The following is a 17,025-nucleotide window of genomic DNA, read 5'->3' as shown; positions in this document are numbered from 1 at the left end:
TGTTTTTACGCTATCTGCAGCAAACCTAAGTACTCATTAAACTAATGCTATTCAAACAGAGCAAGGAGACATTTTAGTGTAGATCCAATCAGGCAAAAGGAAATTCACTTAGTCTGCAGCTTTGCTGCGGCGGGAGTATTTTATTTGTCCCAAGAATAGTTTTAGGTTATTTTATGTATGCAAGTAAATTCCTAAACTTTCTTTTAATTCTGTATATTGTAGAAAAAAACTTAACGTGGTTCAATTGTAAACAGTCTACCAAAAAAAAATAACATTATTAAGTTATTATATTCATATTAAGTTTAAAAATGATTTAAACCATTAACAACTGTATTTGTGTTTTTGTACACCATTAATATTTTATACCTTTTTTTGTAAGGAGTAGGTCCAAACCCTTGTCCTATTCTAACGTCAACCTTTACAGGTCCAAACTGAAATGTTACTATCTCTCAAATTTTGACTCGTTACTATTATTTTTTAACGGAGAGTAAATAAACGATTTAGAAGTTATTATTTTTTTGTTCGGCCTGGAGATCCTCTTCGGCTAGACTGCGGGAGTTTTTATTGTCATTAGACACTAGGCAAGAGCCCTGAATTGTTTTACACATTACTTCAGGCTAAACCTAGGGGTTGCGGCATTATCACTTAGATAAAATTTATTGGTGATTTAGCGGGATTTGAACCCGGGACTTCAGGGACCGAAGTCAATTATTTAAGATGAGGACGCCACTAGCTCACTCCCCGGAGAGTAGTCACTGCAGTGTTTGTAGTTGATGCACATGTTAAATCCTCTGTTCCAGAGAGGAGATGCCGGAGATAGAGTTGCCACCGGGTCAGATCCCTCTCCATGTTTTATGCTCCGGGGAATACTCTTGTATCATAGCCGGATCACTCGACAGGCAAGTATCAACTGCAACAAACCTATCTTATACTAAAAGTATTTTGTTGAAGCAGGTTTAGGAAAAGAACCCACTATAGATGAGAACACGAAAATCATTAAAAACAGAGACCCTGGTGACATGTTACATAATTTTTCATAAAGTTATATAATAAAGTTAGATAATAATAACTACCTTACTCTTCCGTTGGAAATTCACAGTCAACAAGTTTTCAAATTTAGGCCTTCTCTGAAAGAAATTTGGAATTTTATAACCTCTAATGGGAGAATTTTAAAATAAATTTTGCAGATGTAATTTTTAAATATGTAACTTCACACTTTTAATATGCAGCTGTAATTTCACACAAAAGTGGCTTCATCCTCACCACAATACATTTAACTGTGTAACAACATTCTTTTCCTACAGTCACCCGACAAAGTTGGCTTCCTTGTACTGTTTATAGTACAGAAAGCTGCTAATTGCTGCATATATATACTTTGTCGTACGGTTTATACTTTGTCGTACGGTTTATACTTTGTCGTACGGTTTATACTTTGGCGCACATCAGGATTCCACCGAAACAACCCAAAACAGCGTGGTTCTATTATGCACGTAATCCGTGTACGCATGGAAATAGGTTAGCAACACTTAAAGATAATAATACTATGAGCAGCTGATTGACTATTATAACTACGATTTAACCTGTCATTTCTTGTTTATAGTTTATGTTTTCTTTCCAGTATTTCTGAACTTTCTGGACTTTTCTTTTAAACGTTTTTAAAACATTCCTACGATCTTAATAAACAAGAAAATACCTTTAAAGCAAACGTGTTGTATAGTGTTTGAAAGACTAATTATTTATATGCTTTATAGTGACTGTAGGAAAAATATAATGTGTAACACGAGTGCAAAAGGCCTTTGCTGCACTCGAGATCATTCCGCACGAGCCGCAGGCTCATGCTAAGCATTGCTCTCGTGTGCAGCAAAGTGCCACTTTGCTCACTAGTTACACAAATAACTATTTTGCTCAAAAATTTAAAGAAGTTAAATTGTCTAGGAATAGGAATACATATTATTTTAGAGTTGAACATTTTTTACACTAAACACGTTGTATTATTAGGAGGGGTAAAAATGTAAAGACAATAGACAATAGACAATAGACAAATAATCTTTATTTACACATTCATTAAGAATAGTAGTAGCGTCAATTTACAATTTTTCCTAAATGTTTGGTTGAGGTGTTGTTTGGTCAAAGACCTGTTGATGGTATTCTTCTAAGGAATAGAAAGGTCGATTAATGAGCCATTGATGCAAAGCTGGTTTGAGGTCATCTTCTGACTTGCTTCTTAGATCTGGAGGTAGCCTGTTGTAGATTTTCATTCCTGCGTATGAAGGTTTCTTTTCAAACTGTGCCGTGCGATGTTGTGGAAGGTTGTACTGCATGGTGTTTCTCAGGTTGTGTTGGTGCATTTCGCCACGCCTTGTAGGGTTATTTCTTACTGCAAATAACACAACTTCCTGGATGTAGAGTGCTACAAGGGTAAGTACTTTGAGTGACCTGAATGCTTCCCTGCAGCTGTCGAGTCTGTGGAGTCCTGCAGTTATTCTGACTGCCTTTTTTTGTTTTCTGAGAACTCTTTGCATGTTAGTGGCAGAGGTTCCACCCCATGCTACAAGTCCATATCTCATATGCGACTCGAAAAGTGCAAAGTATGCTACTTTTGTTGTCATGTCATCTGTTGCATTTTTTATATGTTTAAGAGCATAGATGGTTGAACTTAATTTTTTACATATATTGTCCACATGAGGGGTCCAGGTTAAATTCTTGTCGAGTGTGATGCCCAAAAACTTAGCTTCATCTTCCACTTCTACATCTGGGAGTCGTGGCACTTCTTGAGATTTACGGCCAAAAGCTATTTGAGTTGTTTTAGACGTGTTTACTGCGAGATCATTGTTATAGCAGTATTGGTAGGCCATACTGAGTGACACATAGGATTTTACTTCTAGATTTTCAGCTAGTGGTTCATTAAACACTAAGGTTGTGTCATCAGCATACATAAGAGTAAGGCAGGCGTCTCCTATTTGTTGCGGCAAATCGTTGGTAAAAAGAATAAACAGTACCGGACCCATAACTGAACCTTGGGGAACTCCTCGATTTATTGGTTGAAAATTTGATCTTGTTTTTCTTATTAGGCTGTTATCTCTGTGCCTTAGTTCTACAAACTGACTCCTGTCTGTAAGGTAGCTTTGAAACCATTCTCTTACTATCCCTGATACCCCCAGGGAATCCAGCTTTTTAATGATTAGCTGGTGGTCAAGGCAGTCAAATGCCTTACTGAAATCAAGAAAGATTCCTGTTGTTAGATTTCCTTCATCTAGGCTGTCAATCAGGGACTCAACCATCTGAATTATTGCTGTTGTTGTGGATTTCCCTTTTGTAAATCCATGTTGAAGGTTGTTTAGTAGGTTGTGATTTGTGCAGTGGTCTAAAAGTCTTTTTAAAACAACTTTTTCGTATATTTTGGAGAAGGTGGAAACGAGGGAAATTGGTCTGTAGTTGCTTGCTTCTAATGTGCTACCTTTTAGCGAATTTCCCATATAGGGAATAAGCTATTACCGTAGTACTCATGGTAAGACCTGGACCCGGGACCGATTTTTTTTTTCGTTTTGCGGTCCCTAGAGACCAAAAACACCATCCGTTCAAATTCATATGTATATATATATTTATATATATATATATATATATATATATTTATATATATATATATATATATATGTGTCCGTTAGCGCGATAACTCGAGCAAAAATGATCCGATTTTGATTAAATTTGGTACAAACGTGTAAACCTACGTTTATTCGAACGAGTTCGCAAACCAGCATGATCGGACCATGGGAACGGGGGTTTATGGGGGCTTTTATGGGGTAAAAATGGGTTTTTCCAACTTTTGACCCTCAAAACACAAAAAAATGTTGCAATTTCTTTCCAAACTATTTTGTAGAGCTTAAAAAAACAAATAATTTAGTATATTGAAGCGTTATAATGCGTCTAATGGTTATGGAGAAAATTCCAAAAAATTGTTAATTTAAAATTCCCATGTTATTCTTATGGAGAATAAGTAAACTGTTGTAGTTTGCTTGTTTATTAACATATTTTGCCCAAATTTGGAAAATGCATTCAATTCATACTAAACTATTAACATTTTACAAAAAAAACTAACTTTTTACCCTCCCTGTTGCAGCAAACCTAAGTAGTCGTTAAACTAATGCTATTTAAAGGGAATAAATGTGATATTTTTAAGGAGACATTTTAGTGTAAATCCAATCAGGCAAATGGAAATTCGCTTAGTCTGCAGGTTTGCTGCGGCGGGGGTATTTTAAATTTCGGGTATACTTTAGTTATTTTAAGTAGTGAAGGAAAGATGCCTTGTTTTAGGGACTTATTTATCAAATCAGCCAATGGTAGTGCTAGTTCATTGCAGCAATGCTTAAGTATTTTTGACGAGATTTCATCAATTCCAGACGAGTTTTTTGCTTTAAGTTTGTTTATAATCATTTTAACTTCCTTCTCGTCTGTGCTTTGAAAGGAGGAAAACAGTGGACCTGTTTGAGTTACGTCAGGAGTTTGAGCTGTGGTCTTTAGGTGTTTTTGTTTCTCTACTGTTTTTTCTCCTACTTGTGTAAAAAATGTATTCAAATGCTCTGCAACATGGGTCACATTACTTATGAGTTGGCCATCTACTTGAAGGGTTATTTCATTTAGGGATGTTTCCTTTTTGGACCACACTGTGTTTATTGTTTCCCAGATAGCTTTAGATTTATTTTCAGCTTTCATCAACTGGTCAGAGTTAACCTTTTTCCGCATCGTTTTCAAGTACAGGTCATAGTTCTTTTTATTTTCAATAGAAACCCTTCTGTCATCTGGATTTCCTGTCACCTCAAACTTTCTTAGAGCTTTAAGAAATTCGGCTTTAAGTCTCACTGCTTCTGGGTCCATGGAGAATTTTAGTTTATGTTTTCTTTGTATTTTTATCTTCTTTTGGGGGCAGGCTGCATCCATAGCTACTCTCACTATGTTACTAAAAGTTTTAAAAGCTTCTTCGGCATTGTTTATTGAGGTAACACTAAGCCAGTTTTCTTGACTGAGAAGATACTTGAGGTCTTGCAGGTTTTTATTTTTTAGACAGCGTCCAATTTGGGCAGGATAACTTGAGTTGATGTGTGAGTTGAAGTTTACAGTACAGAGTTGAGCAGTATGATCCGAAAGTCCTGCATTGATGATTTCTGGAGTGAGTTGGTTTGTGTCCATATTTGTACATATCCAGTCAATGGAGGTTTGTGTTAGATTTGTTATTCTCGTAGGTGGAAGCTGTAGTCTCTGGATGTTGTGCATAGCAAGAGTTTCATTTAAGATAATGTGTTTCCTGTTTGGGTTACACAAATCAACGTTAATATCTCCCATGATGATAAGAGGGGAATTTTCAATTTTTGTTTCCTCAATTAGTTCTGTAAAGGTGTTTAATGATTCCTCAAGGTCTCCGTTTGGGGGTCTGTAGGTTCCCAGTACAAACAGATTTGAGTTCTTGAATTTTATTTTTATAAGAGCTGCTTCAAATAACAGTTCTTTACAGTACTTGGAAACATCTATGGCTACTGTGCTGCTCTCAAGGCTTTCTTTTACAAGAATGCAAACACCTCCTTTTCTGTGTTCTATTCTACTATAGTGAGCCTTGAGGCAGAATCCAGTAGCTATGACGGTGCTACTTATTGTCTCAGGTTTCAGTCCATGTTCTGTCAGAATTACTATGTCAGGTTTGGTTTCTTCTAAAAGGTGCTGTAGTCTATTTATTTTATTTGAGACTTCCTGTGTATTTTGGTGCAGCAGGATGAGTTTGGAGTTTACATCCTGACTCGATTGTCTAAAAAACAGTCAGGTTGCGTTTCTCTTGTCTCTGCTGATTTTTGCAGTTTTCTTAAAGTAAAATCAGGCTGCGTTGGAATAATCTGAGAAGGTGAGGAAAAAACAAAGTTATTATCCTGTAGCGATGCAGCCTCCCTTTTTACTAAATATCCATAATGCTTCTTCATATGTTCTGAATAAAATCCTATATTTTTTACAAAGAAATCATTGTAATCCTCGTCTTTGCTCTTTGGCTTAGCATTTAGGGGTGGAAGTTTATTTTTATTTTTAGTCTCTTTCAGGCTTTCTTGAGCTTTTACTGTTTGTGACACTTGTGACAGTTTTTGTGGCGGGGTTTGGCTGGTTCCCCCTGTTGATACTTGTTCCGTTGAGGTCTCAGATGACAGTTTTTTCGTAGGAGTTTGTCTGACTCTCCCTGTTGCAGTTTCTGTTGGCAGTTTTTTAGTAGGAGTTTGTCTGACTCTCCCTGTTGTAGTCTCGGTTGGCAGTTTTTTAGTAGGAGTTTGTCTGACTCTCCCTGTTGTAGTCTCGGTTGGCAGTTTTTTAGTAGGAGTTTGTCTGACTCTCCCGGTTGTTGTTTCAGTTTGCAGTTTTTTCGTTGGAGTTTGTCTGGCTCTCCACGTTGTGTTTTTGAAGGTTTTGCCGGTTATTTCTCGGCAGTCAGTAGCAAGTTTGTGATTTGTTTGTTCTAGGTATTTAGCATTTTGCAGGGATACGCTGAATATGTTAGTTCTGTTATGATTTCTTTGAGCCCTTTTATTTTTTAATGAACTTGGTGTTGGAATGGAAGGATTTGTATGAGTTGTCGGAGAAATGGTGTTAGAAATCTCTTTGTTCATCTGCATTTTCAGGGTGTTAATGACGTGTTCCATTTGATTTTGTTTCATTTTAATTTGAGCAAGTTCAGCTAAGAGGAAAGGACTGTGACCAGCTATACATTGATGGGTCTGGGCTACAGCAGGCTTTGTACTAACCAGATTTTCCTCTTTTTCATCCAGCTGAACTTCATTGTGTTTTTGTGTCAGATCTTTTATGTTCTGTTTAAGTTGTTGAGTTTCTTGTTCATATTTTTTTAATGTGTCTTCTTTTTCCTTGTCCAATTCTTCAAAGGTGTGTTCTAAGTCTCTGCGAAGCATCTTCTCATTGTCGAGCTGTTTTTCAAGATTATTGATGGTTTCCACTAACGAGTTGTTTTTCATTAACAATCTTTCATTTTGGTCTAATAGTGTGTCTATTTTTTCTTCCCAAGCTGCTGCTTCATTTCCATTTTTTATTTTTGTTACTTGAAAAGACAGTTTGGCATTTTCGAGACTCAGCTTGTGTACATCCTCTCTAAGTTTATTGTTTTCTTCAAGGAGAGCATTTCCAACCTCCGCTGCTAGGTTAAGAGAACTTTCCAAATCATTCTCTTCTGTATCAAAATTCTGTACAATGTTTTGAAAATCGTCCATGGTAAGATTTAAATTGTTTAACATAGGTTCGGGCTTGTTAATTGAGGTATGACTTTGAGTGATGCAGCTAAGCAAGGTGTCGTCTGAGGTTTGACTTTCAGAGCAAAGAGGAAGTGTTCGACAGTGTTGCGTGAGTAGGCTGGAAATTTTGCTATTGGTCAACTTGCAAATAACTGATACTGTGCTGACCTAAAGAAGTCTGTTGCTTTAAGTAGGCCGCTTTACTAATCTAGAGGGCAGTTGCATATCACATTAGAATGGCCAGCAAATACAGTTAATGGCTTCAGACTTTGTTTCTTATCAATTACTTTTAATTTAACGCTTATATTAATCAATATGTTTGTTGTAAAACGTTTGTGCATATTACCTATGGTAATACATATATTTTTTTAATATTAGCCTACTAATCTCACCTACTAACTACTAACTATTTCATAAGAGATTCTATGCTGATTGAGGCTTGTCTCGGTTGACAGTGACGTAGCATCCACTACAGACCTGGCTAGCGAGCAGGCCTTTCTTGACGAGATGTTGACGGTTCAACTGTCAGTGTTGAAGCCCCTCGGACGACGGTCCAACTTGGACGAAGTCCTTTCTAACTTGGCCTCCAGGTGAGTTTAGTGACAAATGCATACTTCTTGTTTATCTACAATTAAACTATGTTACAATGGCAATCTTGTGGAAATATAACATACTCAAATTACAATCAAAATGATCGTCTTCATTTTACGATTTAATATACACCAGGGACATCATGGACGATATCATAAATAATACACAGTCAACAAGGAGAACACTATGTTAATTGCAACACAATATGTCACTATCTTACAAGTTTACCTGCTGTTTTAGTGTCTTGATTTACAACCCAATATTTTACTGACATTTTGGTTTTCTACTTCAAACTGAATTAAGATTTAAACATAAAGAGAACATGTACCGTAACAATACATTTAGTTAGACAATAGAGAACATAAGTTACATAGCACAACCATAAGCACTACCAAACAAATATAAAGAATTGTTACCAGTGACAAGTTCCTATAACCGCCACTGATTGTCTGTTTGATTGATTGGACTGTTTTTTCTACTGACTGTAATCTAAAAAAAATAGTTTTCAGCGTTTTACAAACTAACCTATTAGTTATAAATAGGCCTGACTAAGAGGTAGTATGACAAAATGGTTAGTAATAAAATGAGACCAATTTAGGTTCCATGATCAAAACTAATGTTTCTAGAAAAAAAGAACAGGTTTCTCAGGCAAAGAACTTTTTGTGTATTCAAAAACGTTCCGTACAAGAAAGTCTTAAAATAATTGAATTAATTGAACAGTATCATTGTTGTTTGGACAGACTGTTGATTCTCCTCTGTGTTTGTCAGGTACACAGATCTGCTTCATCTAACAGCTGTCAGTGTCAACACCATGACTCAGGGAGTGTCCAGTTTTAAACTGCTCCAGGAACACATTGACGAGTTCCTACAAGTAAGCACTGCAGAAACTTCTGTAGGAAATTTATCAAAAGATGTTTAAATAACACATTTTACCTTTATGTCTATGTACTACTCTATGTGTTCATGTATTTGTTTTGGTGACTATTGACTACACCAGTGGAACGAATTTTCACAGTAACCTGGTACTCAGCTAACAAACCTGGCTCAGAACCAGTGGTTGTCTGAAGAATAAACAGGAAAGTGAACAGTTAAGTATTTTTATCCTTTACACTTATATGATCATGATCCAGAAGCTAAAGGTTTTAAGCTAGGTTTTCCTTGGCGCTAAGCGGAGCGATGAGGGCAGATTCTGCTCTCCTCTTGTCTTAGGACAATTCCTCCTAACAACATTCCTCACACACACACATAACATTTTAACTACATTGTACACAACACAGTATTGTGTGTTGTTAACTAACATTGTAATCCAACATTTCCTCTTTCTTGTCCTCTTTGTCGAGTCATATTTTATGGTACTCCTTGAAGCGAAGCGGACCACCATAAAAAAACTACCTCAGTGTAGTTTCAGTGGGTTCTTAAGTCACACTACTGAAATTGCTTCTCCATACTCCCCTCTCCCAGTTCCGCATCTAGGATAACCTAGCTTAACACATTGAGTGCGGCCTACGTTATTTTTAAGCGTAGTATGGGGAGTACAGGACTGGCGCGCGCCGCGGAGTACGTTAAGCTACGTAGCACTCGTAACTCTTAAGTATTGATACAGCGTGAGTTCAGCCTCGTATGGGGAACGTCGTTTCGCTTGCCGCTTGATGTGCCAGTATTATACTTCAATCCGGTATAACTAGTTTTCAGATCAGACAACTTCATCAAGGGTGGGGACTGTTCCAAATTTAGTGTAGTGTGAGGTTTTGTCTTGGATTTAGTGAAATTGAATAGAAAAACAATAATTACTGTAGTGTAGCATCTGAAATTCAGCAAAGATTAAATGCAGCTCATAAAAGTTTATCGGCATGCCACAAATTGTTGAGTTCTCGCCTACTCTCACAGAAAACTAAAATCCGTATATACAAAACTATAATAAGACCAGTATTACTATATGGCTCAGAGAATTGGGTGATAAGCAAGAGAACTGAGAAACGACTTATAGTGTTCGAAAACAAGATTCTAAGGAAAATCTTTGGACCAACCTTTGAAAACGGAGAATGGAGAGTTAAGCACAACAGGGAGTTGAGAGAGTTGTAAAGGGACCCAGATGTTGTGGCTGAGGTGAGAAGTAGGAGATTGAGATGGGCAGGCCATGTGTTAAGAAAGGAAGAGGGATCCTTAGTGAGAAACGCCCTAAACAACAATCCCGAGGGTAGAAGACCTCCTGGAAGGCCCAAGTTGAGGTGGAGAGATCAAGTGAGAAGAGATCTGAGAAGAATGGGAAGAAGAGAGGATGAAGCAATGGATCGTGCAGTCTGGAGGCAGTGTGTTGGCGAGGCAAAGTACCTCCTTGGGTACCAAGAGCCACGGCAGTAAGTAAGTAAGTAAGTGTAGCATTGTGGAGGGATCCTAACCTTAAAATTGTGCTTTATGGCGTATCCGGGTTTTTCGCCCCTGCTATTTCCCTCCATTTGGCAATACTGAGGGCCTGCTTGCAGTTTTTTGTGCTGCTATCTCTTGAGTTTCTGTAAAATGACGTCCACATCAACTGGAATGCAGTACGGAACATGCTACAATATGCCTCTCATTTTGATGATTCTTAATTTAAATGTTCTCGCCCATTCAACCACACAGCGCATTAGCCACCGACCAGCCATCACGCAATCGCACTTGTTTTAAGATGTTTTCACTAATGAAATTTCAGACAGTAAAAGATTATTTACCTACTTGTTTATTATTTTTAAGGATAAACAACAGAAAATTAGGTTAGTATTCTATCCTTTAATTAATGTTTTGTACATTATAATTTTTTTCAACTGGTTTGGTTGCCCTTGTCATTTTACCTGATTGCCAATATGTATGTACCCCTGCAATCTATATTTTGAGTTTCATTGTCTTAAACCAACTATCTATGTTTTCCCACTACTGTTATTTCACTACTATTACTGATATGAAGGTTTTGCTGCATTGCAGTTTTTTAATAATGCACAGATATTTTTTGCGTGTATGTTCTGTAAATAAAATCGTACTTTAGTACTCTAATATTATGATGCAATTTTATTCTTTAAAAATCTTTTTAATTTTCCAAGCTGTAGTCATTTATCATAATTTGTTTCTGTTATTTCTCTGGTTTACGGGTTGTGGTTGATTTAATTTACATTTAGTGGCTGGTTGTGCTATAAATAAAAATACATACGGCAATACAACTGCGCAGGTTTACGAGCTGTACCTCGCTGCTGTCTGTGACATGATTGCCATGAGTGGGTTCTCTCAGATGGCTCGAGTCCTGGATATCCCCGCCAAACTGACTCTGATATTCTCTGATCGACTCCCCTCTCGGAAGACTTCCCCCGAGGCGATCCTGCACTGTGCGTTTACTCACCCTCTCAACAGGGTCTCTGTGTACAAGGTGATGAGCTAACGCCTTGACTGCTTAGTCCATTGACTTTGTATACTGCACGGAGAAGGAAGGTACAGAGGAAAATTGCTTACAGGACGACCGTGTGCATTTAGCTCTAGTATGTTGTGCCGGTAATATAATTGTGTTGAAGGAAGAGTCCGAACGGAGATCACTGTGCGGAAATTCCTATCGCAAAGAGCATAGGGTCTTCCTCCACCGAGAACGTTGTAGTCATGAAGGCGAGGGGGGCAGTGTTGGACTTTGCGCTAGACACCAGGGACTAGTGCCTGACACTATCAGTAGGCCTGCCAATGAGTGTTTCCTCTGTGCCTTACTTTTTAGTGGATACTGCAAGTAGAATTCAAATCTATACAATATTTAGATGTCTTAGAGTATGGTAAAGACTAATTGTTTCCTCTTAAAACGAATAAGTTTTCACTCAATCTTTTTGTTTTGCTTTTTGAATGCCATAGAACTGGTAAGAGTTTAAAATTTATATTAAATATTGATTTTATCTTACAATTTACCAGAGGTCGATATTATACTGTATATTAAACAAGTCCAGGGGTTGGACCGTTCTCTTACAAAATTGTAAAAAATTTGAATTTGAATAGGTACTGAAGAAACACAAATTCAAATATATATATATATATATTAAACTATGGTAGTATCAAATGAATTGTGGTGAAAATTGAAGCCATAGCTTGACAAAGATAATATGAGGTAAGTGCAATATTTTTGTTAGAAACTCAGTCAAGGTCTTTCCTCACTTACCTTTGACATTTTTTATCCTAAAGAACATACAACTTGAACTATACCTACTTATTTACCTACTTACTATACTTGAACATAGAACTGGTTGACTATTTTCCAAGTATTGTACATTTCTGCCTCCTTAGCTGACTGTGTAAGTAAAGACAGTTGTTTGTGTACAGATGATGTTGTCTCGGGGTCAGAGTTCTGTACCCGCTGAGGCCACCAAGTGGGAAGAGTTTTGTGAAAGGCAGGACACACTGAGGAAGCAGGCAGACAGCACGAGGCTATTTTGGGAGAGCTGCGGCCGGTTGGTGGACACATTGCGGTGAGTGAATGCAGTGTGTACAATGAATGATTATTCACCATTACCATTAAATCTGACTTTCTGATTGCAAACGATTGCTTTTTTGTCATTTTAACAGAAGAGCAAAACACATGCTCAAAAATATCCTACAAGTAATAAGAATAGTATATTTCACTTCTAGTCACGAAAGTGACCCGTTTCGGGGGCGAGATAGTGTTTTACATGCGAGTCGAAGAATGGGAAACACCATCAAGGCCTGAAATGGGACTTTCGTGACGGGTATTGGACGATAGTTTTTATCACGATAAAAAAACTAACTTCATTAAACATAAAAAAATCATCTGATATTTCGTAATTTATTCATTTTCTAATCTAAACACAATACGGCTGTACAATTATTTTAGTGTAAAATTCAGCTGATTGAACATCAACAAAATGCCAAAACAAACAAATAAATCACAATAACTTCAGTTGAAACTTTGTTGATGTCAGGCAAAGTATTGTGTGTAGCGAAAATATTGTTTCTGTCAGGGAAAGTCAGCTGATCACTATTTGTTTTTGGTGTATGGAAATTGGCGATTTGTAAAGATCTCAGCTGTATGGAAATGAGCTATTTTCGAATACAGAGTGATAAAAAAACATTTAGTCAACGGCGCACTTAGACGTCATTGACATAAAACACGCATCTTAAAAAGCTACAGATTTAACAATAGATGAATTCTATACAAAAAATGCACCATTCAAAGTAAATGGTGGCCACGGGTCAGCAGGCCAAGCATGATAGGATTTCATGTGGGTGTCCTGAAAAACCTTCCTTCATGAGTCAGGTACGATACTTAACGCCACATTACCAGCAACAAATATACAGGGTAAGTAAAATACAATCCATACACATTCGAACTAACAAAAATTAGCAATTGCAGTGGGCAGGGGTAGGTCTATAACACAAGGGGGAGGTAGCCTATAGCATTGTTGTAACCTATTCCAAAACTGAATGGTAAATTTACCATGCTCCAGCTAACTTTGCCGTTTACAGATGACTTTACTGGTCCCTTTCTGCAAACAAGTTTCACATTTCTCACTGACACATTCATTGTACTTGTACATTTATGAATAAAGGAGATTTTGATTTGATTTGGTCTAAAAAGAGTACAGAAAGTAGCTGCTTACTGTAAAGTGTCTGGCAAAAAATATTCTACATTATCAATGTTGTACATTAACATCTACCGTGGTCGTGGCAAGATTGTGAATGTCTCCTGCTGTTGTAGTGGAATCTTTACTTTCTCCTATTAATGCGGCAAAATCATTAACATAGACCAGCGTGACTCCAAAGGAGGGGAGAGATGCTCCGATGGAGGTGGTAAGGTACTCACCCCCACCTCTTGGGTACCATTCGGCGGGTACTTAACCAGGGTGTTTGGCACCGAGAAGAGTTGGGCCTTCGGGCCTGACCCCGCCGGATGGGCGTGCTGAGCCACCGGTGTGGGGCCTGATGGGCGTGTTGAGCCCCGGGCACCGTCGGACGGGCGTGTTGAGCCCCCGGCACCCTCGCATGGGCGTGTTGAGCCCGCGAGACACCTGATGGGCGTGCTGAGCCACAGATTTCAGTTTTGATTTCAGTCGCTCTGAAATTTTGAATTTAAATCACATGATCTTTGTAGACACTTTCTGCGATTGTAAATCGAGCATTTCAGCTCAGTCTACAATTTATTTCCCCCCTTAACCAGAGATTTAAGAGACCTGCAGACATCTAATGGTGACTTTGTATTGCAGCACCCCTGGCCGAAGACTTGTGAGGGAGTCTCGATCTCACCCTGTCAATGTTCCCAACGTGTCACGCTGGTCTAGCAGCCCTTGGCTCATCCTGCTTAGTGACACTCTGGTTCATGTGTCGGGAGGATCTCACACCTTGCATCAGCTCGACACTGTCTGGGTGGAAGCTCTCTCCGACACTGATACCGTACAGGTAATTATTCTGCGTTAATCATGTACTAATGGTTTATCCGCTTTTCAGCGCAGTAGTTGCTTTATTTATTGTTTAGCATTGAAATAGAGATGTATGGCTTCAATTGATGAAAGTATTAAAGTGCTGGATCAATAGTTTTCTGTAGTGTTGGCTATATGATTTGTAATAAATATTTGTCAACCTAAACTAGTGGTGACTATAATATATTTCAAAAACTGAAAAAGCAAATAATTCAATGTTTTTACTAAATTAATAATGGGCAAGTAACTCATCATTTACTGATGATGATGTTGTTTTTGTCTGTAGCGAAAAGCCCTTAGGCTAAATGTATCATATATTTATTTGTTAAACACAATGGGTTTGAACTTTTTCAGTTCCAATATAGAACTGATTCTACTTATTATGTTTTTAGGTATTGTTGAATAGTGATATAGTAATCAATTTTACTCAGTCTTATCAGTAATTGGTATCCGTCCTCACCAACAACTTCCTATTACGGTTTACCCTGTTTGATGTTTATCTCCTGTTTTTCCGACGTTCTTTTGAATTTGTTTCACCCAGGTTGTTAACTATATTTATTTTTGATCAGATTTTCTATTTATCTTCAAAAACATTTTTGGTGATGGAATCCTTTTCCAGAACTCTTTTCTGATAACCACTCCAGAGGAAACGTTGACTTTGGTTGCGCCGAGTGCCAATGATAAGGTAGAGTGGCTCCATGCGATCCAGAACACTATCAAAACAAAACTGAACAAACTGCAAGCACCCTCGGCTAGATCCGCGACCTACACCTTCACAAAACACATCACCTACAAAGACGCTACATACACAGGTATTTCATTCAACATATTTGTGTGTGTGTGTGTTAACAATATTATTTACATGTAGCCCAGTCATTTTATATTTAAAATATGTTTGAAAAATGACAAAAATCTTATAGTTCTGGAAATTTCTTTAAAATGTCTTCTTAGGTGTTTATTTTAACACACCAAAAAGCCCCGAGGGCGGGGCGTCGGGAAGTGGCCGCCATCTTGGATTTTAGTTTTCATTTTTAGGTTTCTCCTAAATATCTCAAAAACTATCAACTTTTTGTATACTACATTGAATTGGGAAATGAAAGAAGATTGAATTTCCTAAAAGAAAAGTATTATGATGTAACTATTTTGGTTCAACCATTTACAAGATATAATAATATATTATTCATATAGGCAAGGGTCAGCAAAAAAGTTGTAATTTAAGAAACTATTACAAATAATGCGGTTATTGTGAGCTGCCAACACCTTAATTTTGGCCCAGTTTGATGATTAAAGTGCCAAATTGCTGAAAATTTTGTCAAAATTTCGTGAATATCAGTTATATTGACCTTAGGTGGATAGACTTTGCCACATTTAGCATTTATTTTACATACAAATTTACACATCCTAATTGAAGGAGTACTGTATATAGGAATAAGATATTTATTATATCTTGTAAATGTTTAAACCAAAATAGTTACATCATGTACTTTTCTTGTATGAAATTAATTCTTCTTTAATTTTCTAATTTAATGTAGTGTTGTAGTATACAAAAAGTTGATTGTTCTCAAGATATTTTGGAAATACCTAAAAATGGAACCTAAAATCCAAGATGGCAGCCACTTCCCGACCCCCCACCCACGGAGCTTGCTTTTTGGTGTGTTTAAATAGACACCTAGGCACATTGTAAAGCAATTTCCAGAACTATAAGATTTTTATTTTTAATTTTTAAAGGCATTAAATGACTGGGCTAATGAGTATTTTCTGTTATTTTGTTTGTGTATGATATGATATAACCTTGCACCTTTAATGGTTAATGTTGTACTAACCATTTCAATTCAATAGATTATTCCCTGATTTAGTCATGCCTTTTTTTTAGTTTTTTCATGAACAAAAATGTTTAAATTATTATCAAATTATATAACACTTACACAGTAAAAAACTTAGAAATATGCCTGACTTGAGGTGTAACGCAAAGAATATACCAGTAGATAGGAAAGGCTGGTTATGGAAAAGGCAAAAAGGGAAGAGGGTTCCAGCCAAACCATTGTTGATTTTGTATGATGTTTCAATTCCGTTAGAAATATAATACACACTCTGCATATCAAATACCTTTTTCCTATAGCCTATATGTTAATAAAAGCCTTTAGTCACAGGACTAAGTTTTTTTCCACCCATCTCGTCAACTTTTACCTGAGCCATCCACCATTCATTAAAGTGAGCCTCTTCCACCTAACTCTACTACAGATAGGTAAACTTGAATAGCACAAAGACCTGACGGAGATGAGATTCGAACCCTCGATCAGAATGCTGTCTCCTGGTTGGAGAGACAAGTGCGTAGACTCTTCGGCCATTGATCATACCGATTTCTCTACTGGTAAAACAAAAGCCCAAGGAAATTGATGTTAGGGAACCAAGAGGAAAGTTCGTATTGGGTGGAGAAAGAGGCTGCCAATTTCTTCAAAAATGTTTTTATAATAATCGTTCAATCATTATTGGCGGTCCCTTGGTTTTCTTTTCATTTAATCGCATCAAGTAAGAAGTTCGTAATGGTGGGAAATAATGATGATGTTGCCTTGGTCGCTTAGGATGATCTTGGATATTGCCATAAAGGCAGGAGACAAATTTGATGTCCACATGATCATAACTGGAAACAGTTGTTTTTGAGCCCTGCTTGTACGAACGTACTTCTACTAACATCTGATGGTACCGAGAATTGTTTTCTGGTACCGTAAATCACT

The 17,025-nt window shown here is 37.3% G+C and overlaps 1 protein-coding gene across 1 annotated transcript in view; it reads left to right on the top strand.

Annotated features, from left to right (window-relative positions):
- LOC128999741 (alsin) overlaps nucleotides 1-17,025 on the top strand; it is a 39,740-nt gene that overhangs the window by 11,643 nt on the left and 11,072 nt on the right. Inside the window, exons 5-11 of the mRNA XM_054426400.1 lie at nucleotides 801-899; nucleotides 7,724-7,858; nucleotides 8,628-8,730; nucleotides 11,059-11,253; nucleotides 12,180-12,325; nucleotides 14,078-14,270; nucleotides 14,910-15,102. Of these exons, the coding sequence (XP_054282375.1) occupies nucleotides 801-899; nucleotides 7,724-7,858; nucleotides 8,628-8,730; nucleotides 11,059-11,253; nucleotides 12,180-12,325; nucleotides 14,078-14,270; nucleotides 14,910-15,102 (1,064 nt within the window). The remainder of the gene's footprint in view (nucleotides 1-800; nucleotides 900-7,723; nucleotides 7,859-8,627; nucleotides 8,731-11,058; nucleotides 11,254-12,179; nucleotides 12,326-14,077; nucleotides 14,271-14,909; nucleotides 15,103-17,025) is intronic.

The sequence above is a fragment of the Macrosteles quadrilineatus genome, unplaced genomic scaffold, assembly GCF_028750875.1.
Source record: "Macrosteles quadrilineatus isolate MER2022 unplaced genomic scaffold, UCM_ALF_1.0 Scaffold_8__2_contigs__length_117827958, whole genome shotgun sequence".
NCBI lineage: Eukaryota > Metazoa > Arthropoda > Insecta > Hemiptera > Cicadellidae > Macrosteles > Macrosteles quadrilineatus.
The sequence above is the reverse complement of the archived record's forward strand: the minus strand, read 5'-3'. Positions and strand labels throughout refer to the sequence as shown.